The sequence below is a fragment of the Stenella coeruleoalba genome (assembly GCF_951394435.1).
Source record: "Stenella coeruleoalba genome assembly, chromosome: 11".
Lineage (NCBI taxonomy): Eukaryota > Metazoa > Chordata > Mammalia > Artiodactyla > Delphinidae > Stenella > Stenella coeruleoalba.
The window spans coordinates 31,955,928-31,978,673 of record NC_137157.1 but is presented as its reverse complement, the minus strand read 5'-3'; the positions used below and the strand labels follow the sequence as shown (position 1 = coordinate 31,978,673).

The following is a 22,746-nucleotide window of genomic DNA, read 5'->3' as shown; positions in this document are numbered from 1 at the left end:
AGCAGGTTTGGGGATATAGGAGTAAAATTGTGAGTTGAGTTTTGAATGTGTTAAGTGGGAAATATCTACTCAAGTTAAGAGCCCAAGTGAAAAGTTGAATATAAGGATCTTTGAAGTTCAAGAGAGAGGGCTGGAATAGATATGTAAATTTAGGAGTAATTTACATGTGGCTCATAATCAAAGGCATGAGACTGGATGAGATTACCAAGGGAGTAGGCAGAGAAGAAAAGAGAACCAAGAACTAACTCCTAGAACATACCACATGTAAGAGGATGGGGAAAAGAGGAAAAACCAGTGAGGGAGAGCAAAAACAGAATACTAGGTAGATAGGAGTAAAACAAAGAGGTACAGGGTCTTGGAAGCTAGATAAGGAAATTATATCAATGAGGGAGGAGTGATCAAGTCTGTCAAATGCTGCTAATGGTTCCAGTTATAGAAGGACTGAAAATTGACCACTGGATTTAATAATTTGTATATCAATGGTGAAAGAGGCTGAAAAGGATGATTTACATGGGATTAAGAGAGAATGGGTGGGGAGGATTTGATAATACCAAGTCAAGGATAACTATTTTGAGAACTGCTACAAAGAGAAAGAAAAAAATGGGGTGGTAGCTTGTAAGAGGATGGATTAAGACAAAGGAGACATTTTTTCCTCAGTTCAAGTTTAATAGAAACTACAAAAGATCAAAAGTGACACCCTACCACTGTACACATCAGTTGGCCTGTCCCATAATACAGCCCAGGCCATTTCCTCCAGAGGAAGAAAGGCTGGCAATTAGGATTTAGACTATAACTGAGAGAATGACTGAGATGGGGAAGGGTAAGCTCAGTGGAGGAATTGAGTTCGAGGAACTGAGAGGCTGGGGTGGTAGATCATATACTTACATATTGGAATCACCAAGAATTGACACAGGAGTACAGTTAGACTGACTATGAGCCAGGAGTTCATACTTCTGAAAAATGGGGAGGAAGGATGTGGACAGATGTAGACAAAAGCAAAAAGAACAGCAATGCCGAAGGGGGATAATGGCATGAGATACAAACTGGATGGTTTTAAGGAGAAGTGAGAGAGAACAATCTGAAATTGGCAATAGGACCCAAGGAAACCTTCTACCTCATCTCCAGATCAAGTGGTACTTGAGAACTGGGGATAAAAACAGCCACCATTTGGAGAGGGCTGCTGGAGAAGGAGTGGGGAGTGACGCTTACATTCGACTATGAAGACGAAGGGAAAGTTCAGGGAAGAAGTTGAAAAAGAATTCTGCTGATAATGAAGTTTGGGGAGGAGTGGATGAAAGGGGCCAGATAGGGAGAGGAGTGAGTCATTTGAAAGATGGGGGTTCTGATATTGACTGATGTGAAATAATAGAAAATACATTGGTCTCTGCCCCCAGTTCCTGGCACAGAGTTCCTAAAACCTTCGTGATTTCCTAAGTAAAAAGAGCACTGGGAACATCTTTTGTTCTAATATTTGGCCTTTGACCCTGGTTCCTGACACAGAACTCCAAAATCCCTTAGAGTTTCCTCAGTGATGGGAGTGTCCTTTGTTCTAATGAGGTGACTCTGGGTGGGTTCCTGGTAGCTTCATGAGTAGGGTTTGTCACCAGAAAGACCAAGCCAGCATTAGAAGCTTGGAACTCTCAGCCCTGCCCCCATGTCCAGGAAGGGGAGAGGGGCTAGAGGTTGGTTTAATAATCAATCATACTTACCTGATGAAGCCTCCATAAACATCCCAAAAGTATAGAATTCAGAGAGCTTCCAGCTTGATGAACACATCCACGTACTGGACGGTGGCACACCCCAACTCCACAGGGACAGAAGTTCCTGTGCTCAGGCCCTTCCAGACCTCACCTTATGTGCCTCTTCATCTGGTTGTTCATCTGTGTGATGAACATCTTCTATTACAGTAGAGGATGCCATCCTCTATGGCATCGTCTGTTACAATAAACTGGTAAAGATAAGGAAGCGTTTCCCTGAGTTCTTTGAGCTGTCTAGCAAATTATTTAATCCAGGGAGAGAGATCATGGAAACCTCCAATTTGTACCCAAGTTAGACAGAGGCTGTGGGTAACCTAGGGACCTTCTACTTGCAATTAATATGAAAAGTGTAAGATAATCTTTGGGGATACAGCCATTAATCTGTGGGGTGTGTGCTAACTCTGGTTAGTGTCAGAATTGAATTAAATTATAGGACACCCAGCTAATGTCACAGAGAATTGATTGGTGTGGGAAAAAACCCACTTGTATGGTGTCAGAAGTGTTGTGAGTATGGTACTAGTGTGCAAATAAAGGAGAAACACACAGGAGTATTTTTTTTTCCCCTGAAACTGACATAAACAGGAATAAAGGGCAGAATAAAATTAGTCCTGGTGAATTCAAAACACATAAGTGGATTTGTTCCCTGTAGACAGACGAAAGGAGGTTTGAGGAAGTAGGGTATTAGCAGCCTATGAAGCCTGCTTATCCCCTCTCATGATGGAGGTAGAATGGTTAGGGGAAGGATTTGGTCCCAGTGCATGGATCTGGTTTTGACCCTATTGAGAGAGGGGAAACCTTATTCCAAAGTCAGGAGCAGTTTTGACACATGTTGAAGAAATTGAGACTTCCAGAAAAGCTAGAATTTATTTTTGACGTCCAGATTCTATGCCTAATAAATGAGAATAATAAAATGTATCCCTACAGAACTTAGCCCAGGGCATGTCTTATAGTGGGGAGCCCAATAACTGTTACACAGACACTCTACCTTTCCTTTGCCCAGAGATGGAGTCTTTGTTTTCCTCTAGTCCTAAAAGAATTAGTTTGAAAGATAGCAATTTTATCCATAGAACTTTAGGAAGCAAACTATTACACTAGATATAGGGAATTTAGTACAATGTCCTCATGAAATAAAATCACACTAGATGTAAAACAATGGGATCAAGTTAACCACTTAGTAAGTGTAATAACTTTCATCCCAGTAGGTTACCTTCAGTAGTTATCTATCTATCCCCATCCATCTATCCATACATCCAATTTTATTGAGCATCTGTGCTCCAGACATTGTGCAAAGCATTGGTAAGGAAACTAGTTATGGTCCCCATCCTTGTGATGTTTACAGTCTAGTGAAGAAAAACATTGATCAAGGTACCACATGTATAATGAATGCTATGAGATCGGAGTTTTCCAGAAGACTATAACAAAGAAACATAATTTTTAGTCATTCATTTGCCAAGGATTATCTGAAGCCACGTTTTCAAATCCAAAGGACTGATCTTCTGTAAACTCATTCCTAGAATAATTCCATCGTAAGAAATATGGTGGCCACAGCAGGAGAGTGGCATAGCTATAGCATCAGGGAAACCTGACAATCCCAACTTCTTAAGCAAGGTTCTTGCCATTCACTGTTACAGGGCGTGGTGTCTTCCCTATCCCCTTCCCAGAACCTAGTTTAAGGTTCATCACATAGTAGAACCTCAGTGTCATTTAGCTGGATTGAAGTATGCCACTTACTCTGCAACAATGGGATTGCATTTTATCCACAAATGAAGTCTTAGGAAGAACCACGCATCTAGCTGTTCTTCTAGAAGCAGAAGTGTGCAAACCAGAGCATGCCCTTGCTCTCCCCACCTATGAGGTAAGGGCACAATGGTGAGGCCAGTTGTGTGATGATTTGCTGAGACAGTTCCTCTCTACCTAGTGAGGTCAGTAGTCCTCTCACTTTTCAGATGAATAAATCCACTTTAGAAACACAGAGAAAGTTTGACTTGCTCTTTGTTCACTACATTTTTGTTGGCTACTTGATGGCTCATTCTAAGCTTCATCTCATGATTCTTGATAGAATCATCCCAAATCATTCAGTGGCTGTTAAACTGCATTACTCACCTTTCATACTTTATTTAACGTGTCATTCTATGCTGCTATTCCAAAACCAGATTATAATATGGTATATCCATGTTATTCAAAAAAAATACTCACTGCTACTTGGTGGCAAAAATAATCCATTGATATTTCGAGGTTTGCTGTGATAAAAGATACAACTGATCTTCACACAACCAAGAGGCTGAGTTTCCCAGAAGCATGAAATGCTGCAGTTTTGCTAGACAAAGGAGGTGGGGGAAATGTAATGATCAGATGCCATATTCACAATAAATACAATGTGCTACAACACAACACAATGTGACAAAAACTACTGCAATTGCCGATTTAAGATCTCGTGTGTTTCTAGGCTTTGAGTGTTTCTAAGCTTTGCTATTTAAAAGATGCAATGGATTTCCTAAAATATACTTGCCCATTTCTTTAAGAATTTAAATTGAGCAAAGGGCAAAATGCCTAAAATTAAGTAATGGAAGGAAAAATCATTTCTTCTCAATTGTGTTGTAAGAGTATAGTTCAGTATTATCGAAGGGAGATGCTTTTAACAAACATGATGATGCTGAGTAATTCTACCTGCATTTCCATGTGTCTAAATCTGCAAAGTGGATCTAAACATTTTCCTTCTCTCCATAATGAGCACACAGTGTCACTGCCAAGGGCCTCTTCACAGTGTCGGAATCGGCACTGGGAACCCTAAAAGGAAAAAGTAAACAGTGTAGAAAACTCAATATATGAATGTTAGTGTTTAACAACAGATTACTAATCAACTAAAGAAAATATGAGGAGATCAAATTAAAATTTAAAAAAAGACTACAAATACAATGCCATAAAGTCTAAATTCTAGCAAAGCAATCTAATTTTAATGAAAGACACAAGATAATCTAATGATTAAATAGTACAACACGCCATGAGTCACTGATAAAATTCTCCTTGTTATCAGTTAATCCATATGGCTCACTAAGGATAAACGTACAAAAGATCAGTGACACTCTTAATCACAATCCAATGACAGAAGGATCTAATTTTTCTTTGTTAAGAAAGCCAGAATTTTTTTTTAAGAATCATCATCCATATTCTAATTGTAGAGATGATCTCTATTAATCATATATTTCATTAGATAATTGTTTTCTTACTTTATGGAGATACTAAGTGTATTTATATAGGGAAAGTGAATGGAGCTTAAACTTTATATTATTGTGGAATTTTAAATAATTGGTACAATGTGCTATGTTACATGTATATGCTATATGCCCTTGGTCTACATTTACATCATTATATCCCAACAAAAGCAGGTATGGATTATTTTAAAGGGCTGTTGTTTTTTTATTTTATATCTTTTACACATAGATCCACAATTGGGAAAACTTCAGGTCATTGGCTTTTGGGGCAGAGGGTGGGTAACATAGAATAAAAATATCCTATTAAACTCATCCCTTTTTTAGACATGTGTTTCAGGGTTGTTCCTTATTTTTTTTCCCACCCTCTTACTCTCTGTCTTCAGTCTCTCTCCCTTTTAAGGTGGATCTGTAGGTCTCGTAGTCCAGGATAGTAGGCAGGAACCAGATAAACTGGTATTTGAACTCTATTTTGCCCATAATCACAAAGTCAATCTGTTACTCACCCTCTCTGTGCCTCAGTTTCCTCACCTGTAAAAAGGGAATAAAGTGCCCTCCTCACAGATTGTTGTAAAAATTATGGGAGATAAAGTATTGTGATTGCTATTATTATTTTTATTTTTTCATTTATTTATTGAGAACTTACTAAGTATTTCAGGATACAGCAGTGAAATAGACAAAACTCTCTGCCCACATGGAACATAAGTTCTATTATTTCTTATCATCCTAGGGTTTAATCTTAAAGTAACAGGTAAGAGAAGTAGATCTCGTTCTTACAGTCAAGTTGACTCCATTCAGTTGTCCTAGCAGAGATGAAATGCTTTAAAACAGACAACAGCATGTCTTTCACTGGGTTCATTCTGATATGAACATGAAGCTCCAAACTCTGAATTTCTACATTTTTTATTTGGTTTCATTGAGATCCATTAATCCTAATCACTTAGATTAAATATTTTTTCCCATTTTAACTTTATAAACTTCGATTCATGTTTGGCCAATTTGTTTGTATTACTTTCTTTTCCTTTTTCCATGATATTATTTGCTGTTACTTTGACAGGGGAAAATTCAGTAATTTCGTTAATAAATTTCAAAATAGGGGGTAAATTAGATTTATTTAACTGTTTGATAGTGACCTGAATTTAACTATTCGAATTTATATGACTGGAATCACATTAACCAAAACAGTACGATGTATCATATAATGTTTCAATATTAGGAATTTGATGTTTCAAGGAGCCATAATATAGGCAAAAGTGCCACACTGAGGACTAAAAAGCCAGGGGCATATAACTGGCATATAGAAGGGTAGTTTCAAACAATTTTAAGTTATCCCAGATTTTATCAGAGAAATTCAATATATCAAAAATACATGATAAGGGGCTTCCCTGGTGGCGCAGTGGTTGAGAGTCCGCCTGCCGATGCAGGGGACACGGGTTTGTGCCCCGGTCTGGGAGGATCCCACATGCCACGGAGCGGCTGGGCCCGTGAGCCGTGGCCACTGAGCCTGCGCGTCCGGAGCCTGTGCTCCGCAGCGGGAGAGGCCACAACGGTGAGAGGCCCGCGTACCGCAAAAAAAAAAAAAAAAAAAACTACACGATAAGGATTTACTTCAGATTTTAAATACATAAAGTATTTTGTGGGAAAATAGTAAATTTTGATTCAGCAATGCAAATTATTGCCATATCTTCCTTCATTCTACTAAAAAGCTTAAGCATGTGAAGTACTGTAAATTGTACAATATTTACCTTTATGCATATGGAATTAAAAAAGAAATAGCAGTCATTCCCAACTTCTGCCATTTTCAACTCTCTTGCTACTAATCCTATGTTTTTTAATATAAAAATTGCAGGAATGCAAATATAAGAACTATGAGTGTGTACGGGGAAAAATAATTTCTCTTCCACACTCTTTCAGGCTATCAGTATTTTTAAAACTGATCTCCTGTTGACAGTATATTACACAATAGATAATTCTTAAATAAATTTAAATTAGAAGATACCTTCTCTAGCTTGGCAGAAATGTTGAAAGTGGTTGCTAGTAAGCACACAAACTCAAACTTCCAGAATTTTGCTCACTGTTACCTAATCCATTATTTGCTCATCATAAATGACCTCACATCTAACTGTAGGCTAGGTTACCTTAGTGAATACTGTACAGTAATTTCTCTTACTCAATTCTAGTATATTGACCAGAAAAAGCTAATAAAAATAAAATAGTATGTTTTATCCTTCAATGCTCTGATTGAAATTGGAACAAACTAGCTCATACTTTCATAATTAAGAAGTATTAAGTATTTCACAAGTAAATATTTTCTAAACTCTTATTTCTATACATGATTTGGAAACAAAACTAAAAATTTTAAATAGGTAAATATACTAATCTATATTTCAAGATAAAAGTAAAATTATTTAATTATGTACTCACCGCTATCCACTGATTTGAAAAAAATCATTCAGATTGTGATATTTAATAGATGCCTGAAAATAAATTGGACTACTTATTCATCTTGTAGCTATATTCCATTCACTCTTCATCCATCATTAAAAGGGGAATAGCTTCTTCCTATAGCAGAAAGATTCCAGAATGCTTGCAAATTTTGAGAATTTGTTGAAAGCAAAATGAAGTACTCTGATTCCCAGAATGAGACATTTCAATCAGTAGTTACTGAGGTCTTCATCTTAGTATCTTTACTAAAAGAACTAGAACCTAGCAGAAATTAATAAAAATATCCATAGAAGGTAACTTAGAAAATGCCATAGAGAAGACAAATTACAGTAGGTCAAAATATATTTTTAAATTGCAATGTACTTTTAATTGTAAATTTAAAAGATCAAGACATATAGATTTTCATTTTGGTTAAGTAAAAAAGACTAAGTTGGTATGAACTTTTTGAATACACTGCTTTAGGATAAAAATCTAGGAAATAAGCTAAAATTTAGAAAAGAGTTATTCACCTATAACTGTAAATAAAAGAAAATAATAAAAAGAACTGTGCATTAGAAGTAAATCAAGTAGAGAATAAAGACTTGACTAAAACCTTGGAAATAATAGCAATGATATATAGAAAATCTAATATCTCAACTTTTGTTTTGCCCTACCTTCTAACTCTAGAATAACAATGTACCCATCTTAAGCACATAGGTTACTGGGAGAAACACCCCTAAGAAATAGCTTTAAGTGGTCTTTGCCTCCAGATAAACTTCCTCTCCACCTATGAACTTTTAGCTGCATTGGACTATTTTCAAATACTGTTACCAAACACCATTGTTGCATGATTACATTAACATCATGATTAAAGCCATTGTGAGAACCCATGTTTTACACAGGGGAAAGCCTGAAGAAATGCTTTTACCTCTTGAAGTTAGTTTTGAACAATTATGTTCCATTAGAAACAGCAAAAACACATCAAACCCAGAAGGGAATTTTTTTTTTTTTTTTGCCATTGTAAATAGATCTGTGCATTTTGGTAGTGTCTAGAATGCCTGGAACCCTAATTTCTTCTTTTTTTCCAACTCTCTTTTCCTTTCCTTTCTTTCTACCCTTCCTCTCCCCCGCCACACACACCTTTTCCTTATTCTCTTCACTCCTTTCCTGTTGTGAAATTCATTCTAGTTTTTCAGGGAAAGCTATGACTATATCCAGGATGATTTTTTCTCCCTGTAATGAGTAAAGAAGAGTTATGAGAAATTTGCCTGGACAGTTCATGGTAGGCCTGAAAATTCTGTGTTTTTGTGTTGGCCAGAGTACACTCTGCACTGAATCTTTCATTTTGGGTTCATGTCAGAACACTAACACATGAGAGAAAAAAGGCTTTCTTCCAGTTTGTGTTAACACCACTTTAAGTACTGGGGCTGGTAGTCACTCCTTGCTGACTCTTCAGACTTATGAGAATTGGGCAAAGGGGTTGGCTGCTACCCATCAGAGAAAGTAGGAGTCCAGATTGTAACTGTAAATGGGTTCTGTGGCTGTCCCCTGTGTTGGACTCCCCTGTTTCTGCCAGAAGCCAGAAGCTTTGCTCCAGGCACTGATGAAATCACTCTATTTCTAGAAATAGAGTGCTTCCTAAAAAATGGTTAGCTTTGCTGCTACTTTCAAACAGCAAGTGGAATGTTTTGCAAGATGATCTTTTCTCAGAAATGATAGAATGTTGGAACTAAAAGACTGTGGCAGTTTGGGAAATGACAGTTGAGAGTTGTGACGGTTATTTAATTGTTGTCTCCTTGAGACCAATGAAACAAGCTGCTTTTTAGGATTCTTCTGGAGGAACAAAGTCACTGGTTTTTGACTACAAAATGCTAAGACGTTTCTGGTCCCAGGATCTCACATCAGGTGTTTTCGCCCCCAACTCCCTTATTTATTTATTTAATTTATTTTTCCTATGAGAAAATCAAAGACAGCAGAAGAGAAAGTAAATACTTTTATACAGCAAATCTCTTCCATCCCTCCCCTCTGAATCCAGCAATCAAAAACCAGTGAATTTTTCGGAGGATTATTTTATTCTTTGGGAATTTCCTTATACATGGAAAACTCCAAGTGAGATATAGTCGTTTAATTTCATGAGGGCTAAATCGGGAAACTGCTGGGCAGTCTGATACCTGCAGATAAGACAATTATAGGAATGAGACCTGGGCATTGTCCAGACACATAAAAGATGGCAGTAATCAAAACTCTCCTACTACGGACTACTAGCTTCAATGAGATAGAAAGGCTACTATTACTAAATATTGAATATTTATTAATTTTTATTCAGTCATTGACTGTCATTACTTACCCTCCAAAGTTCTTTTGAGCAATAAGTCAAAGCTGTTTTTACCTCTGCAGGTGATTGACGACAAGTACTCAAGCCATTCGGACTCTGTTGGAGCTCATACTTAACTAAGGTAAATGAGGTTCCTATGAAAGATGGAGATTGAAAGCTGAATGTTGGTATTCGTGTGGTTTTGGATTGGTCTAAGGCTACACTTTGCATTCACTCTGGAAAAGACACCAGAACCAATTATGACCATATTATGCCGCACAATGAGGCGTAATACAAACGGTAATTTTTCTTTTTTGGGAGGGTCCTAGATGTTTTAATTGTAGCGTTTTCTAACATTTTTCCAGGGGAATTACTTTTCATTTCGCCTTGAGATGTCTCCGGATATTTCTAAGCTTCTACAGTGCTTCTCCCAGGAACATATTAAAGGGAACAGGCAAATCGGTTTCATCAAAATGGTGTTAAATCGCCACCTAAAATCACTCATTACTTATCACTTCATACATTTAATTTTCATAAATATCATCGGCTACTAATACACACACACCAGAAACGGATCTTTGTGTTTTCAATGTCATCACAACCCTGAGGGACGCTCGCGAGAGCACACACGGAGGTACCTTTTGTTTCCGCACTACAACTTCCAGAAGGCTCCGCGGCCAGGAGGCCGCTTCCGGGCGTGCGTCCCGGCCCCCCTCGGTGCCGGGGGACGCGGGAGCGCGGCCGTTGGGCCAGCGCGCGGAACGTGCGTGGCTTGAGTAACTCGGCTGACTGCTGTGGATGTTGTCCTGGTACGGACCCGGCGCTGTTCGTAAGCGCGCTTTCCACTCGCACTGCCTGTGGACCCACCATGAGGCGCCTGGGCTCGGTGCAGCGGAAAATGCCGTGTGTGTTTGTGACGGAGGTGAAAGAGGAGCCTTCCACCAAAAGGGAGCATCAGGTACCGAGGAGCGCGGGGCCCGCGGGGCGGCCACGGGTGGGCTGCTCCCCGCGGCGCGGGCTGCGTTTGAATTCGGAGAGGGCTCCCAGGCGCGGTGGAGCCGCCCTGTAGACTGGGGGCGGGGGCGGGGGCGGTTTGCAGGTTTCGCTGGGGCGGTCTAGGGTACGGGTCTTCTACGCCCCGAGCTCCAGGTTCTTGTACCTTCTTAGTTGCAAGGGAGGGAATCTGCGGGAGAATTTTTCTGATCCGGCGATTCAAACTTGCCATCGCATGGAAATTGAAAACCCGCATCTTAAATAATGTTCCTTTCTTCTTGGGTTACCACCTTTTGAGGAAAGTCCCTTAAGTAGTCGTATAGTCACCGCAAAACAAGCTTTCCTACTTTTCACGAGTGTGGTGTCAAAGTGGAGATTTTAGAAGACTTGCTTCACCTGTTCAAACCTGGGAACCGATGACAGTGTTGACAACTAACCTAAATAGGTCACTAAAGATCAGACCTCGTGTATTGTTATCAGTAATTAACTACTTGATTCTAATTTTGGTGTTTCTATCTCAAGGTTTTCTATTCTCGCAGCAACGTGTTTTACACATGGAGAGGGCCCTTAATAAATACTGGTGAATGGTCCTGTATCAGGATAACTCTTTAATACATAGTAAAGTCCTTGATAGCAAAATCACCACTTATCTGTTGGGTGCATTTGACTCCACCTCCACGTCCCGTTAACATCGTTCACACTGGCCTTCTTGTCTCCCAGGCTAAAAGACTTTTAAGGCCAAGACTGCTGTGTTATTTCTAGTCCCAGTTTTTAGGACCTGACACATGGTAGGCACTGGATAAACCCTGGTGTCATTTCATGCCAGCTTTCCATTTACCTTGATGCTTTTTACCTTATAACATCTCACTGCCACCGCTATTATAGTTCTTAATATTTTACGCCTTTCTTGCACTAAATTGTTCTTTCTTGCCACTGAGAATGATCATCATTATTCTTTCCTAGTCAAAACCCTGCAGTTACTACTAAATGTCTGTAGCAGTAGTTCTCAAGATTTTATTTTTTAAGCCCTAACAAACTTAATTCATACGAAACAATGGCATCCTGAATAGTGGTTCGCTCTAGCTGTGATCCTCAACTTTGTATGTTGTGGGTGGGAGGCGAGTAGTTTGTAAAAGCACTCTCCACCAGGAAAATAAGCCCCTTCTCTTGTCCCTCTGCAGTCAAGTATAGCTTATAGTGTTGTTTATAGCATAGCATTCAAATTCTTAACTGCAATTCAAGGATTCTCATTAATCAGGCCCAGTTGTAAAGTGCCTGTTAGGCCCACAGTGAGGTGCCTGAGCTCAGTGTAGTGAAAAATGCCATGTGTGTTTGTGACAGAGGTGCCTACTTAAAGTGACATATCTGTTCTAGCAAAGTCTGTTTCATCCTGTGAACATAGCAAGCACAATCCTGTCTCTATGCTCAGGCTACGCACCCTGCCTGGATCACTTCCAGGATTTTAAAAATTTAGAATCAGAAGTTCTCTATGAAATCTTTCATCAGCTTACTTATTCTAGTGATTTCCCCTACCAAGAAATTGTAGAGGATCACTCAGTTGATACTAGCTATTACTTCTTATACACACATGCCTTCTGTTTCCAGTCAGAGTTTAAAGATTTAAGTGACAGAGAAGGAGAACTTTGCGTACCCCTTGGTATCTTATGCTGTCCTTTGGACATGTCAGTAGCATGGAGTGGTAGGTAATTCATTCTTATGGAAGGGATATTTGTCCTTATCAAGAACTCCATAAAGTCATCTCCCTAGAATCTTTGATAAATTTAAACACACACACACACGCGGAGAGCTATTGGGCCAAACCTTGGTCCTACTGCCACAGGTTAAATTGATATCCTCTGAACCAGTGTTATAAGTTACTGATAAATCCCTAACCATTTAGCTTTATCTTAAAAATACTGAATCAGTACCAGAGTGGGGCTAATTTCCTAAGTTTGCCAGACTCTGAAACAGTACTTCATTTTTTAGTCTTAAGCCTATCACACCAGTATGTTTATATTGTACAATGTTTTTTCACATTATGTAAGGTATTACTTCAGATAATTTAGACTGTAAAACAGTGGCATAGTCTTTTCTCATAAATGAAAATAAATTACAGATAAAAAGTTGATAGGAATCCTAGAAAATGTCTTTTCCTCCATTCTTGATACTCTTGGCTTGTCTTCCTGACAGTAGAAAAACTGTAAGTTAAATATGCAAACAGTTCACTACTGATAAAGCTGAAAGGGTCCCCATTTGTTTTTCTCCTCAGCACTTATCATAGCTAACATTGTACTATATACATTTTGTTTCTGTTATCATCTCCCTCCTTAAAATGAACCTTCCACCAAAGGCAGGTCCTTTTTTGTTCACCTCTATCCCAGTGCTGAGGACAATACTTAACCCATAGGAGGCATTTAGCAAATAATTGTCAAGTAAATGACTGAACACACTTAACACCTGTGCTAGGGATGCAGCTCTGCATAGGACATGGTTCCTGTTGTCAAGCTTATTATGGTGGATAAAGAAACATGTGAATACAGTTGACCCATGAGCAATGCCAGGGTTAGGGGCTTGGATCATACAGCAGTGGAAAATCCGAGTATAACTTGTGGTTGGCCCTCATATTCGAGTTTCCTCCATAACCAGGGCTCTGCATCCAGGATTCAACCAACCTTGAATGTGTAGTACTGCAGTATTTACTATTGAAAAAAAAATCTGCATATAAGTGGTCTCATGCAGTTCAAACCTGTGTTGTTCAAGTCGACTCTGATTACAAATCTGTGTGGAAAAACATGTATTGCTATGATAGCACAAAAGGGGAGTGGGTGATTTGTAACAACTTCACAGGAGAAATATTTTGAAGGATAAACTGGTGATCATCCCTTAGAGCTAGTGAAATTAAGAACTTCCAGGTAAGAGTGTGTGTGAAGGTATAGAGGCTATTTATCTTAAACCAGTTTTCTCTTTCTCTTTTTTAAGCCATTTAAAGTTTTGGCAACTGAAACTATAAGTCACAAGGCATTAGATGCAGATATACACAGTGCAATTCCAACAGAAAAAGTGGATGGAACATGTTGTTATGTTACTACTTACAAAGGTAATATAAAACTGTACTACAAATATTACTTATTTTTCTTAGTCACTTAAACTATATATATCTGAAATGGGGCATTGCTCTTCATAAACCCTTGGAAACCTAAGTATAATAGGAAAATAATAAAATCACGATTGGTACATTATACTTATTTATTATATCATTGTATCTTTCTCTTGGGGGAAGAAGGAACGATAACTAATATTTACTTAATACCCATTAAGGGCCAGACAGTATGATAAATGCTTTATATGTGTTATCTCTAATTTGCACAATAAGCCTCTCCATTTCACAGAAACGGAAACTGAAGCTCAGAGAATGTAAATAATTTGTTCGAGACCATATAATTAATGAAGGCTCAACTGGTAATAGGGTTTATCTGACCCTAAAGCTTGTTCTTATTCCACTGGTCCCAGTGCTGATTCCATTGTTTTTATTACTATTGGCAATGTCTCTAATTTATTTCATTTTAATATACTTTAAACTCAAATAGAAATTGTCAACTATGTTAAGGAAAAAAATGCATTGAAAAGAGAGAAATAATCTTTGTGATTTTTTTTCTGGATAGTGAAATTACCTCTCAATTCCAGCAAGAGAAATAGAACAGTTAAATGCATATTGAACACATTCTTTATATCAGGAAATCTCTTCTGAAGTGCATCTTTTTTCATGTTTAATTGTGATAAAATACATATGACATAAAATTTACCATGTTAACCATTTTTAAGTGTACAGTTCAGTGGTGTGTACCGTTCTCATCGTTGTGCTGCTATCGACACATTCATCTCCAGAACTCTTTTCATCTTGCAAGACTGAAACTTCCTACCCATTAAACAACTCAGCATCCCCACCTTCTTCCAGACACCATTCTACTTTGTCTGTAGGGTTTTGACTACTCTAGGTAACTCATATAAGTGGAGTCTTAACAGTAGTTGTCTTTTTGTGGCTGGCTTATTTCACTTAGCATATTGTCCTCAAGAGTCATCCATGTTGTAGTACATGTCAGAATTTCCGTCCTTTATAAAAGGATGAATAATATTTCATTGTATGTATATACCACAAGTTTGTATATACTACATAATTGTGTGTATATACCATTCATCCATCAGTGTGTACTTGGGATGCTTCCATCTGTTGGCTGTTGGGAACAGTGGTGCTATGAACATGGTGTACAAATATCTGAGTCCCTGCTTTCAATTCTTTGGGGTATGTATCAAAAAATGGAACTCCTGGATCATATACTAATTCTTTTTAAAATTTTTTGAGGAACTGTCATACTGTTTTCTGTAGCAGCTGCAGTATTTACATTCCTAGCAGGACTTCAGAAGGGTTCCAGCTTCTCCATATCCTCACCAACACTTGTTTCTTTCTATTTTTTTGATAGTAGCCATCTTAATGGGTGTGAGTGCAGTGCGTTCTTTTATGTTTATTGTGAAAAGAACAAAAGGTCCATTCAACAGAAATGACAATGTAGTTTTAATCTGGTTCTTCATATTATTTATTGGTATAGCTAATGAGTAATATATAGTGCCTAAACCAAACTTTAATCAGTAATTTTTAAGATAAGTCTCTGATTTATATGTTTGAAGAAACTAAAAGATTTTTTTAGACTTATATTAAGAAACTTCAGTGTGCATCATATGTGTAATCATGTATAATGGTAGCAGTTAAACAAGATTGGATTGCTAAAGAGAACTTACAGAACCCAGAGTGACAGTGCTTGCAGATTCACAGTTCATTACAGGTAAAGGATAGGCAGTGCAGCAAAGGCATTAAAAGGATGCGCGTCACAACTAAAGACTCTCTGACAGCAAAGCATCTGGTGAGACCAGGTGAAAGCTTCTATGGTCCCCCGCCCCGACTCCTCCCCCACCTTCCTGACAAATCCAGGCAGGACACACTTTCTTAAAGCAGGGACCACCACTGATATAGACAGGGAACACCTCAGAAACCGGGAAACTGAAATGGAGTCTCAGCTGGGGATTTTTATATTTTGCTGGCCCTGAAGGTATCTTCCTGCTAAGTAACCAGCCTCAACATCAGCCCTCCAGGAGTCTCACTGAGACCAGGTGCAACTCATTAGCCTCACTGTTGTCAATAAAGAGTGCTGGCACCCGCCCTGAAACTTCTCAGATCCCTGACTGTAAAGCATTGCTATTAATCAATGTTTCTTGCCTTGACCCCAGGGGTCAGAGCCATGCAAAACAGTTTAGCCTCACTCCACATTTTTGGGAATTAACCCTCATAGCACATAGTTCGGTTTCAGGGGAAGTGTGAATACAATTTTCTGGTTATGTTTCCATTTAGTATAGAGGTAGCTTCGGTTTCTCACAGTTGCTAGTTTCTAATAAAATATGGCTGTGGAATGTCCTTATGAAAGAGTCACATTTGCTTTTCATCTCATCCCCATCACTCTCTAACCAAAGACTTAAGTCTTATACATCAGGTACTGTTAGGTAGGATGTCTGTTATACTGCTTATCTCCCTGTGTCTTCTGGGTTGCTTCTCTTAGAGGAGATGACTCCTACCGTTTATTGAAAAATTTTATACGGAAATGTCTTTCAAGATAAATTTTATTGTTTGCCTCTTAAACTTTTTTTTTTCCTTTCATTATTTTTTAGGTCAGCCATACCTTTGGGCTCGGCTAGATAGAAAACCTAACAAACTAGCTGAGAAAAGGTTTAAAAATTTTCTACATTCAAAACAAAACTCTAAAGGTTAGTGGGTCCTTTTTTTTCTTTTTTTTTAAAGCTTTTCATGATTTAAGTTGAAATTTTTGGCTTATTTCTTGCTATGGTGTTCTTTATATTATATGCTTCTTTACAATTTAAGCACTTTGGGAAAAGAAAAAATTACAATTGAATATCTTTATATGTAAAAGCATATTCTTGAAAAATATTTCAAAATATTTTCCTAACACTTCTGTGACTCTTCATTGTAGCATGTCCATTTTATTAAAACATACAAATTATTGTGTGTGTGTATACATACATATACACACACACATATATATATATATATAATGAGTGACACATTTTGGTTTTGTCTACCTAAGAGACAAATGGGTAATTTTATAAATCAGGCACAAATCTCAAAGGATTATTAATATTTTTAATTATTACAGTAGATACTTCTAAATATTATATAAGTAGATACATACATTTATTGTTATATATCCACTCATTCATACATATAATCTTTATATATTTATATTCATAGTGCATTAAAAATTTACCATAAATCACACATGCTGGAACATTGGTTGCTTTAGTTAGACTGTTACTACTGTTACAGATAGTGGTGGGTTCAAAATTGAAAATTTAAAGTGTTAGTACCTTAACCCTGAGAAGTAGTCACATTGTGGTGGTAGTGAATGGAGACTAATTATATGATACCTGGCATTATGGGGTTCATTAGCTGTTCCCACTTTGAATTTGTTCAGTGTTATATGTATTTTTTTAAAGTATCGCCACACATAAGATTATTTAACTCTTTTAGAATTTTTTTGGAATGTTGAGGAGGACTTCAAACCTGTTCCAGAGTGCTGGATACCAGCGAAGGAAATAGAACAATTAAATGGGAATCCAATGCCTGATGAAAATGGACACATTCCTGGTATTATTATACATTCAATTGGAAATTACAGAACTTAATTTTAATATGGTTCTTCATGGTATTTATCTGTATAGCACAAATTTTCTAAGTCTAATTTAAGTTTAACGATACCAAAGATGTTTCATATCAAGAACTTCCTCTCAAGTTTAGAATCTTTTCTCAGGTGGACAGTTTACTACCTGTAGTCTGTGAAGATTAATAAAGCATTGAGTGTGGGAATAGCCTTGAAGTGTTGTCACGATGACGGTATGTTCTAATCTGAAATGGGATATTAAGCTTTTTACTTTATAGACTGGGGATAACAATATGTATATATTTTTTGCAAAGATCCTAGAAGACTGTCTCGAAGGGAAGTGAAAATAGGTGTCTCACAGTAGTTTTTCTGGAGATGAGAAAATTTTGCAGAAGTGTGCTGAGTAGAAGGATGACTCCAGATTAAAAGAACCTATAATGTGCAAAGTACTCTTTGATTCTGGTAATGCAAAAGTGAGGAGGATCAGAACCTTTATCCTTGATGATCTTTGATGATCTTTTAGACAATAGGAAGAATCTACCAATAATAGTATGATTTAAGAACTAAAAGGAAATAATACACAGGGTACAATTGGAGAAAAGAGGAAGAACTCCTAGTTCAACCTGTGGTGGTTAGAGGAGGCTTCTAAGGAGAGTGGACATTGAAACTGAAGCTTAAGAACCAGGAAGTTAGTTGGCGAAGGAAGGGAGAAGGTCAGCTTAGGCAAACTCCCACGAAGGGGAGAGATCATGGAGTCTTTGAGAAATTTTAAATAACACCTTATTGTGGCTGGAATGTTTAGAGTGTATGACACTTGAAGCTATAAAAGTAGAGGCTGGAGATGTGGAATGGGCTCAGATCTTAAAGGGGTTTATATTCCATCTGAAGAAGTTTGAAATTTATCCTGAAGATGATTATTAAGTAGAGCTACAGCATAACTAAATTTAAATTCTTGAAATAGAATTACAAGGGAGATAGTAGATCAGCAAAGAGGTTATTATAGTAATCTGGGTGAATAATGAATGCCAAAGATGTGACGGTCATAGTAGTGTTTATGCCCTAGTTTGTCTTTTTTTTTTTTTTTTTTTTCGGTAAGGAATTCTCCACAACAAAGAAGCCTAATCTGCCATCAGTAGTTAGGAAGGGAATAGCAGTAACATTCAATAAATGTAGAATCAATAAATTGTTCAATAAATACTGGAACAATACAGTAAATTGCAGAACACTTGCATCTGTCTATCGTCCCTGAAACTGGAGAGAAGGTAGAGAGAAAACTTAATTTAAAAAAAGGTTTTGGTGCTGTGTCTTAGAATGGTGCTCAATTCTTATTGAAAATGTGAATTTTCTATTAAAATAATGCTGAGTGCTCCGAAGTGACTAATCAAACAGGTTAATTCCTCAGCAGAATCAAGAATGAGACCTTATGATTAAAGAAAAAGATTATGATTTACAAAGTAGTAAAACTGCTAACATTTCCACTGATGTTAAAAGTGATACCTATGTGTGATAGAACACCCAGAAAATACAGAGAATTTGCAACAAAAATTAAAATTACCTTAGGTCTTAATCCAAAGAAAAACAGTGCAATAAAAAACACTTCTTTCTTTAAATGATAGGTTGGGTACCAGTGGAGAAAAACAACAAACAGTATTGCTGGCATTCCTCTGTAGTAAATTATGAATTTGAAATCGCCCTGGTACTGAGGCATCATTCTGATGATCCTGGTCTTTTGGAAATTAGTGCAGTGCCACTCTCAGATCTGTTAGAACAAACACTGGAGCTTATAGGAACCAATATTAATGGAAACCCATATGGTGAGTAAAGCCTTTTTCTTGTTTAGTTACAGTAGTCATTTTTAAAGAAAACTTCCTAGGTTCAACTGGAAAAAAATACACACTAAAGAAATGACTAATAAACTTGAGTTATTTGTTTTGGTTTTTAGATTCCATATATAAGTGAAATCATACAGTATTTGTCTTTTCTTCTTTCATTTAGCATAATATCCTTTAGGTCTATCCATGTTGTTGCAATTGGCAGGATTTCATTCTGTTTTTATGGCTGAGTTTTATTCCATTTTCTGTGTGTGTGTGTGTGTGTGTGTGTGTGTGTGTGTGTGTGTGTGTGTGTGTGTGTGTGTGTGTGTGTGTGTGTGTGTGTGTACGTACACACACCCCATATCTTTATCCATTCATCTGTTGATGGGCACTTAGGTTCCTTTTCATGGCTAGGTAATTAGTTAGCATTAATTAACAGCTAGGAGTAAAGTAAATAAAAGAATTAGCAATGAATAGCATATCAAGCATTAGAATATACACCATGATGATTTGAGTACAAGTCCTGAGGGCACTATGGAGTATTGTTAACCCAGGGATGAAGACAGACCCAAGGTCATTAAAGCTGGAATAGCAAAATCCTATATAGAGATCAGAAGCAGACTGATTGGCAGGTGAAATGAATCTAAGACAGTAATTATACAAGTTATCAGATACAGCGTGGCTGTTTGGTAAATACTGAATGATAGTTGAATTGTGGCTAATGGTGTAGAGCAGCAGTTGGTGGACTTTTCTATAAAAGGCTAGACAGTAAATATTTAGGATTTTGGGGCCATATCTCTGAAACAGGCCATAGAGAGTACTTAAATGAATGGGTTGGCTGTGTTCCATTGAAACAATTTACAAAAACAGGCACCTGGCTGGGTTTAGTCGAAGGTCATAGTTTGCCAATTCCTGGTATAGAGCACACAAAGGTGGAATTTAGATTTAATGGGATAAGGTGCCGACTTTTGAGTGAGGGCACTTGTCTCTGTTCAAGGAATTAAACTTTTTGGTAAATTTATTCCTCAATGTTTTAGAGGCTTTTTTTAATTTGGAGGGAGAAATTTCCTCATTCTTTTTGAAACTTCTGTATGGCTAATGGCAAAGTTTTACAATTTTAGGGTTAGGAAGCAAGAAGCATCCGTTACATCTTCTTATACCGCATGGAGCATTTCAAATAAGAAATCTACCTACTTTGAAGCACAATGATCTGTTGTCCTGGTTTGAAGGTTGCAGAGAGGGTAAAATTGAAGGAATAGTGTGGCACTGCAGTGATGGCTGTTTAATCAAGGTAATGGCAGAAAATAATTAGTGGGATTATGTCATTTTATGTTCTTAAAGTAGAAGTGGCACTAAAATGCTCTACAAATTGCAGTAATTCTGATATGCAGTAATTTAATTTCTTCATCTCACATGCCACCATCTTTATATGATAAAGTTGTGTTTCCCAATATGTATTTATTCTGTGGGGCGTTGGTTCTTCTAGATGTGCTTCAGAATTAAAGTGATGAAAATGTCCGGAAAACCCTGCATACTATGTATTGCCTTCTTGGAAATTCATGTTGAACATTAGTGTTCTCTAAGACATCTGTACTAATAACTTAGTTTAACGCAGCATTTCTCAAAGGTACCTGATTATAGAATTCGTTGAGTTAAAAGAGTGCCAAGGTGACAGTTAATATATACAGAATGAATTCTTTTACCCTTTGCACCCTTTCTGTCTCCTGGACTTGTCTGTTTGATTTCACATAGGTTCTAGTTTGTAATGTTCAAAACTGGACCCTAGTCCAGTTTGGACCAACCCCAACTCCAAACAATTCACTGAAGCCAAAAACTTAGATATCATTTTTAACCCCTCTCTCCATCACTTCCTATATCCAATTATCAGTTCTAAAAGAGTCTCATCTCTTGCATCTGTGTACTTCTTACCAACCAGTTGGCTGTTGATTTTAATTTAAAACAAGATTCATGCCTGAATTATTTTGTCACCCTCCTCAGCGTTATCTTTCAGTCTTATCCCTGTCCTGTCCATGCTTCACAAATGAATGAGAATACTACTTCCCTGAGTAAAAGTGTTCAGTGACATTAAGATTTTTCATGATCTGGCCCCAGCTCAGACTTCCAGAACTCTTTACCCCCATCTCCCAAACACACCCACGCTGTGTATGTTCTTAACTAAATGCAACCAGGGCAAAAACACGATTCTATCACATGGTATTTCTTTTGGTTAGAATGCCTTCCGCCCACATTTTTCAACTGGCTAACTTCTGCACTCAGCAATAGACTCTATTATTCATTACATTTTTATGGAGCCCCTGATTATGTTCCTGGCATGTTTCCAGGTGCTGGAAATAGAGTCAACAAAACAATGTCTCTGCCTTCATGAAGCTTACATTCTAATGGGGAAGATAGACAATAAGCAAGTAAATATGTAATATGTCAGGAGAACAGCTATGAAAAAAAAAAAGGGTAAGATGACATGGAGCCTTAAATAGTGCCTGGGAGATAGTAGGCACTCAAAAGATTTGTAAGTGAATGAAGATAATACAGGCTAAAAGCTAATGCCCTTTTTTGTTTTTCTTTTCAGGTCCATCGCCATCATCTTGGTTTATGCTGGCCAATCCCAGATACCTATATGAATTCAAAACCAGTTATTATCAACATGAATCTGAACAATTATGTGTATGCCTTTGATGCTAAGTGTTTATTTAATCACTTTTCAAAAATAGATAATCAGAAATTTGGTAGGCTCAAAGATATAATACTCAATGTATAAACTGGAAATGCAATTAAAAACCAGCTTCTTTGTTATTATATTTCAATATTGAATACTCTGCCATGTTTAGAAGGTAAAAATATCTGAGTTTCTATTTATTGTTCACTGTCTAATATAGCATCATGTCTTCTAGCATTTGAAGAAATGAATTTCCCACCTGCAAATATCTATCTATTCAAAATTTTATTGAGAAACAGCAAGTGAGTTTTTAACCTCTGGAATTTAAAATATAATAGTAAGCTGCCCAGCTTGTACAAAGGTTAGATTCAGTCCATTATACATGGGTAGTAGCATAAAAGACAAACCAACAGTTCTGGACCGTTTACTTTAAAAATTAAATAGTTTAAGCTGAATTTAATACTGCTAGACATTTAAGAAAACTTATGGCTCAACTTCATAATGTATTGTTATCTATATATACACACACACACATATATAATTTGAGAATATGTAAGTATATATAAAACCCCCGTTTTAAATGTTTAAGAAACTTAAAACATTATGAATGTATAGGAATTCACCATAGATCATTGCCTATTTGACAAATATAACTTATCCTAAAAGTCTTCAAAAATACACTTTTCTAATACGTTGAAATTTTCGTATAATTTTATTTACTAAAAATTCCAATTTAGGTAAAGGTACAAGGTATTGGGAAGGAAATCATGTAGGTCAGAGACTTGCCTGATTTCCCGATGGAACTTCCAGATGGAATTTTAACTTATAAAGTTAATAAA

General features: G+C 37.2%; 2 protein-coding genes across 2 annotated transcripts in view; one reads left to right on the top strand and one right to left on the bottom strand.

Annotated features, from left to right (window-relative positions):
- LOC307193762 (uncharacterized protein C12orf50 homolog) overlaps window positions 1-10,170 on the bottom strand; it is a 33,389-nt gene extending 23,219 nt beyond the window's left edge. The window contains exons 1-6 of the mRNA XM_079936193.1: window positions 10,079-10,170; window positions 9,738-9,859; window positions 7,391-7,528; window positions 5,473-5,497; window positions 4,425-4,544; window positions 3,954-4,074 (exon numbers count right to left, since the gene is read on the bottom strand). Coding sequence (XP_079792319.1) covers window positions 3,954-4,074; window positions 4,425-4,436 — 133 coding nt within the window. The 5' untranslated portion in view covers window positions 4,437-4,544; window positions 5,473-5,497; window positions 7,391-7,528; window positions 9,738-9,859; window positions 10,079-10,170. The remainder of the gene's footprint in view (window positions 1-3,953; window positions 4,075-4,424; window positions 4,545-5,472; window positions 5,498-7,390; window positions 7,529-9,737; window positions 9,860-10,078) is intronic.
- A 253-nt stretch (window positions 10,171-10,423) lies between these two features.
- Window positions 10,424-22,732, top strand: RLIG1 (RNA 5'-phosphate and 3'-OH ligase 1). Its single transcript, XM_079936194.1, has 7 exons — window positions 10,424-10,662; window positions 13,677-13,794; window positions 16,413-16,508; window positions 17,290-17,406; window positions 19,036-19,233; window positions 20,355-20,524; window positions 21,821-22,732. Exons 1-7 carry the CDS (start codon window positions 10,573-10,575, stop codon window positions 22,007-22,009), a joined length of 978 nt encoding a protein of 325 aa, XP_079792320.1. The 5' UTR covers window positions 10,424-10,572; the 3' UTR covers window positions 22,010-22,732.
- Window positions 22,733-22,746: the final 14 nt, after the last annotated feature.

What these genes read in the sequence shown, in the direction of transcription:
- RLIG1 (XM_079936194.1), top strand. Translation starts at nt 10,573, where the DNA reads ATGAGGCGCCTGGGCTCGGTGCAGCGGAAAATGCCGTGTGTGTTTGTG. An exon ending in CCACCAAAAGGGAGCATCAG is followed by an intron (nt 10,663 to 13,676) that starts GTACCGAGGAGC and finishes CTCTTTTTTAAG; the next exon opens with CCATTTAAAGTTTTGGCAAC. An exon ending in GTGATGGCTGTTTAATCAAG is followed by an intron (nt 20,525 to 21,820) that starts GTAATGGCAGAA and finishes TTTTCTTTTCAG; the next exon opens with GTCCATCGCCATCATCTTGG.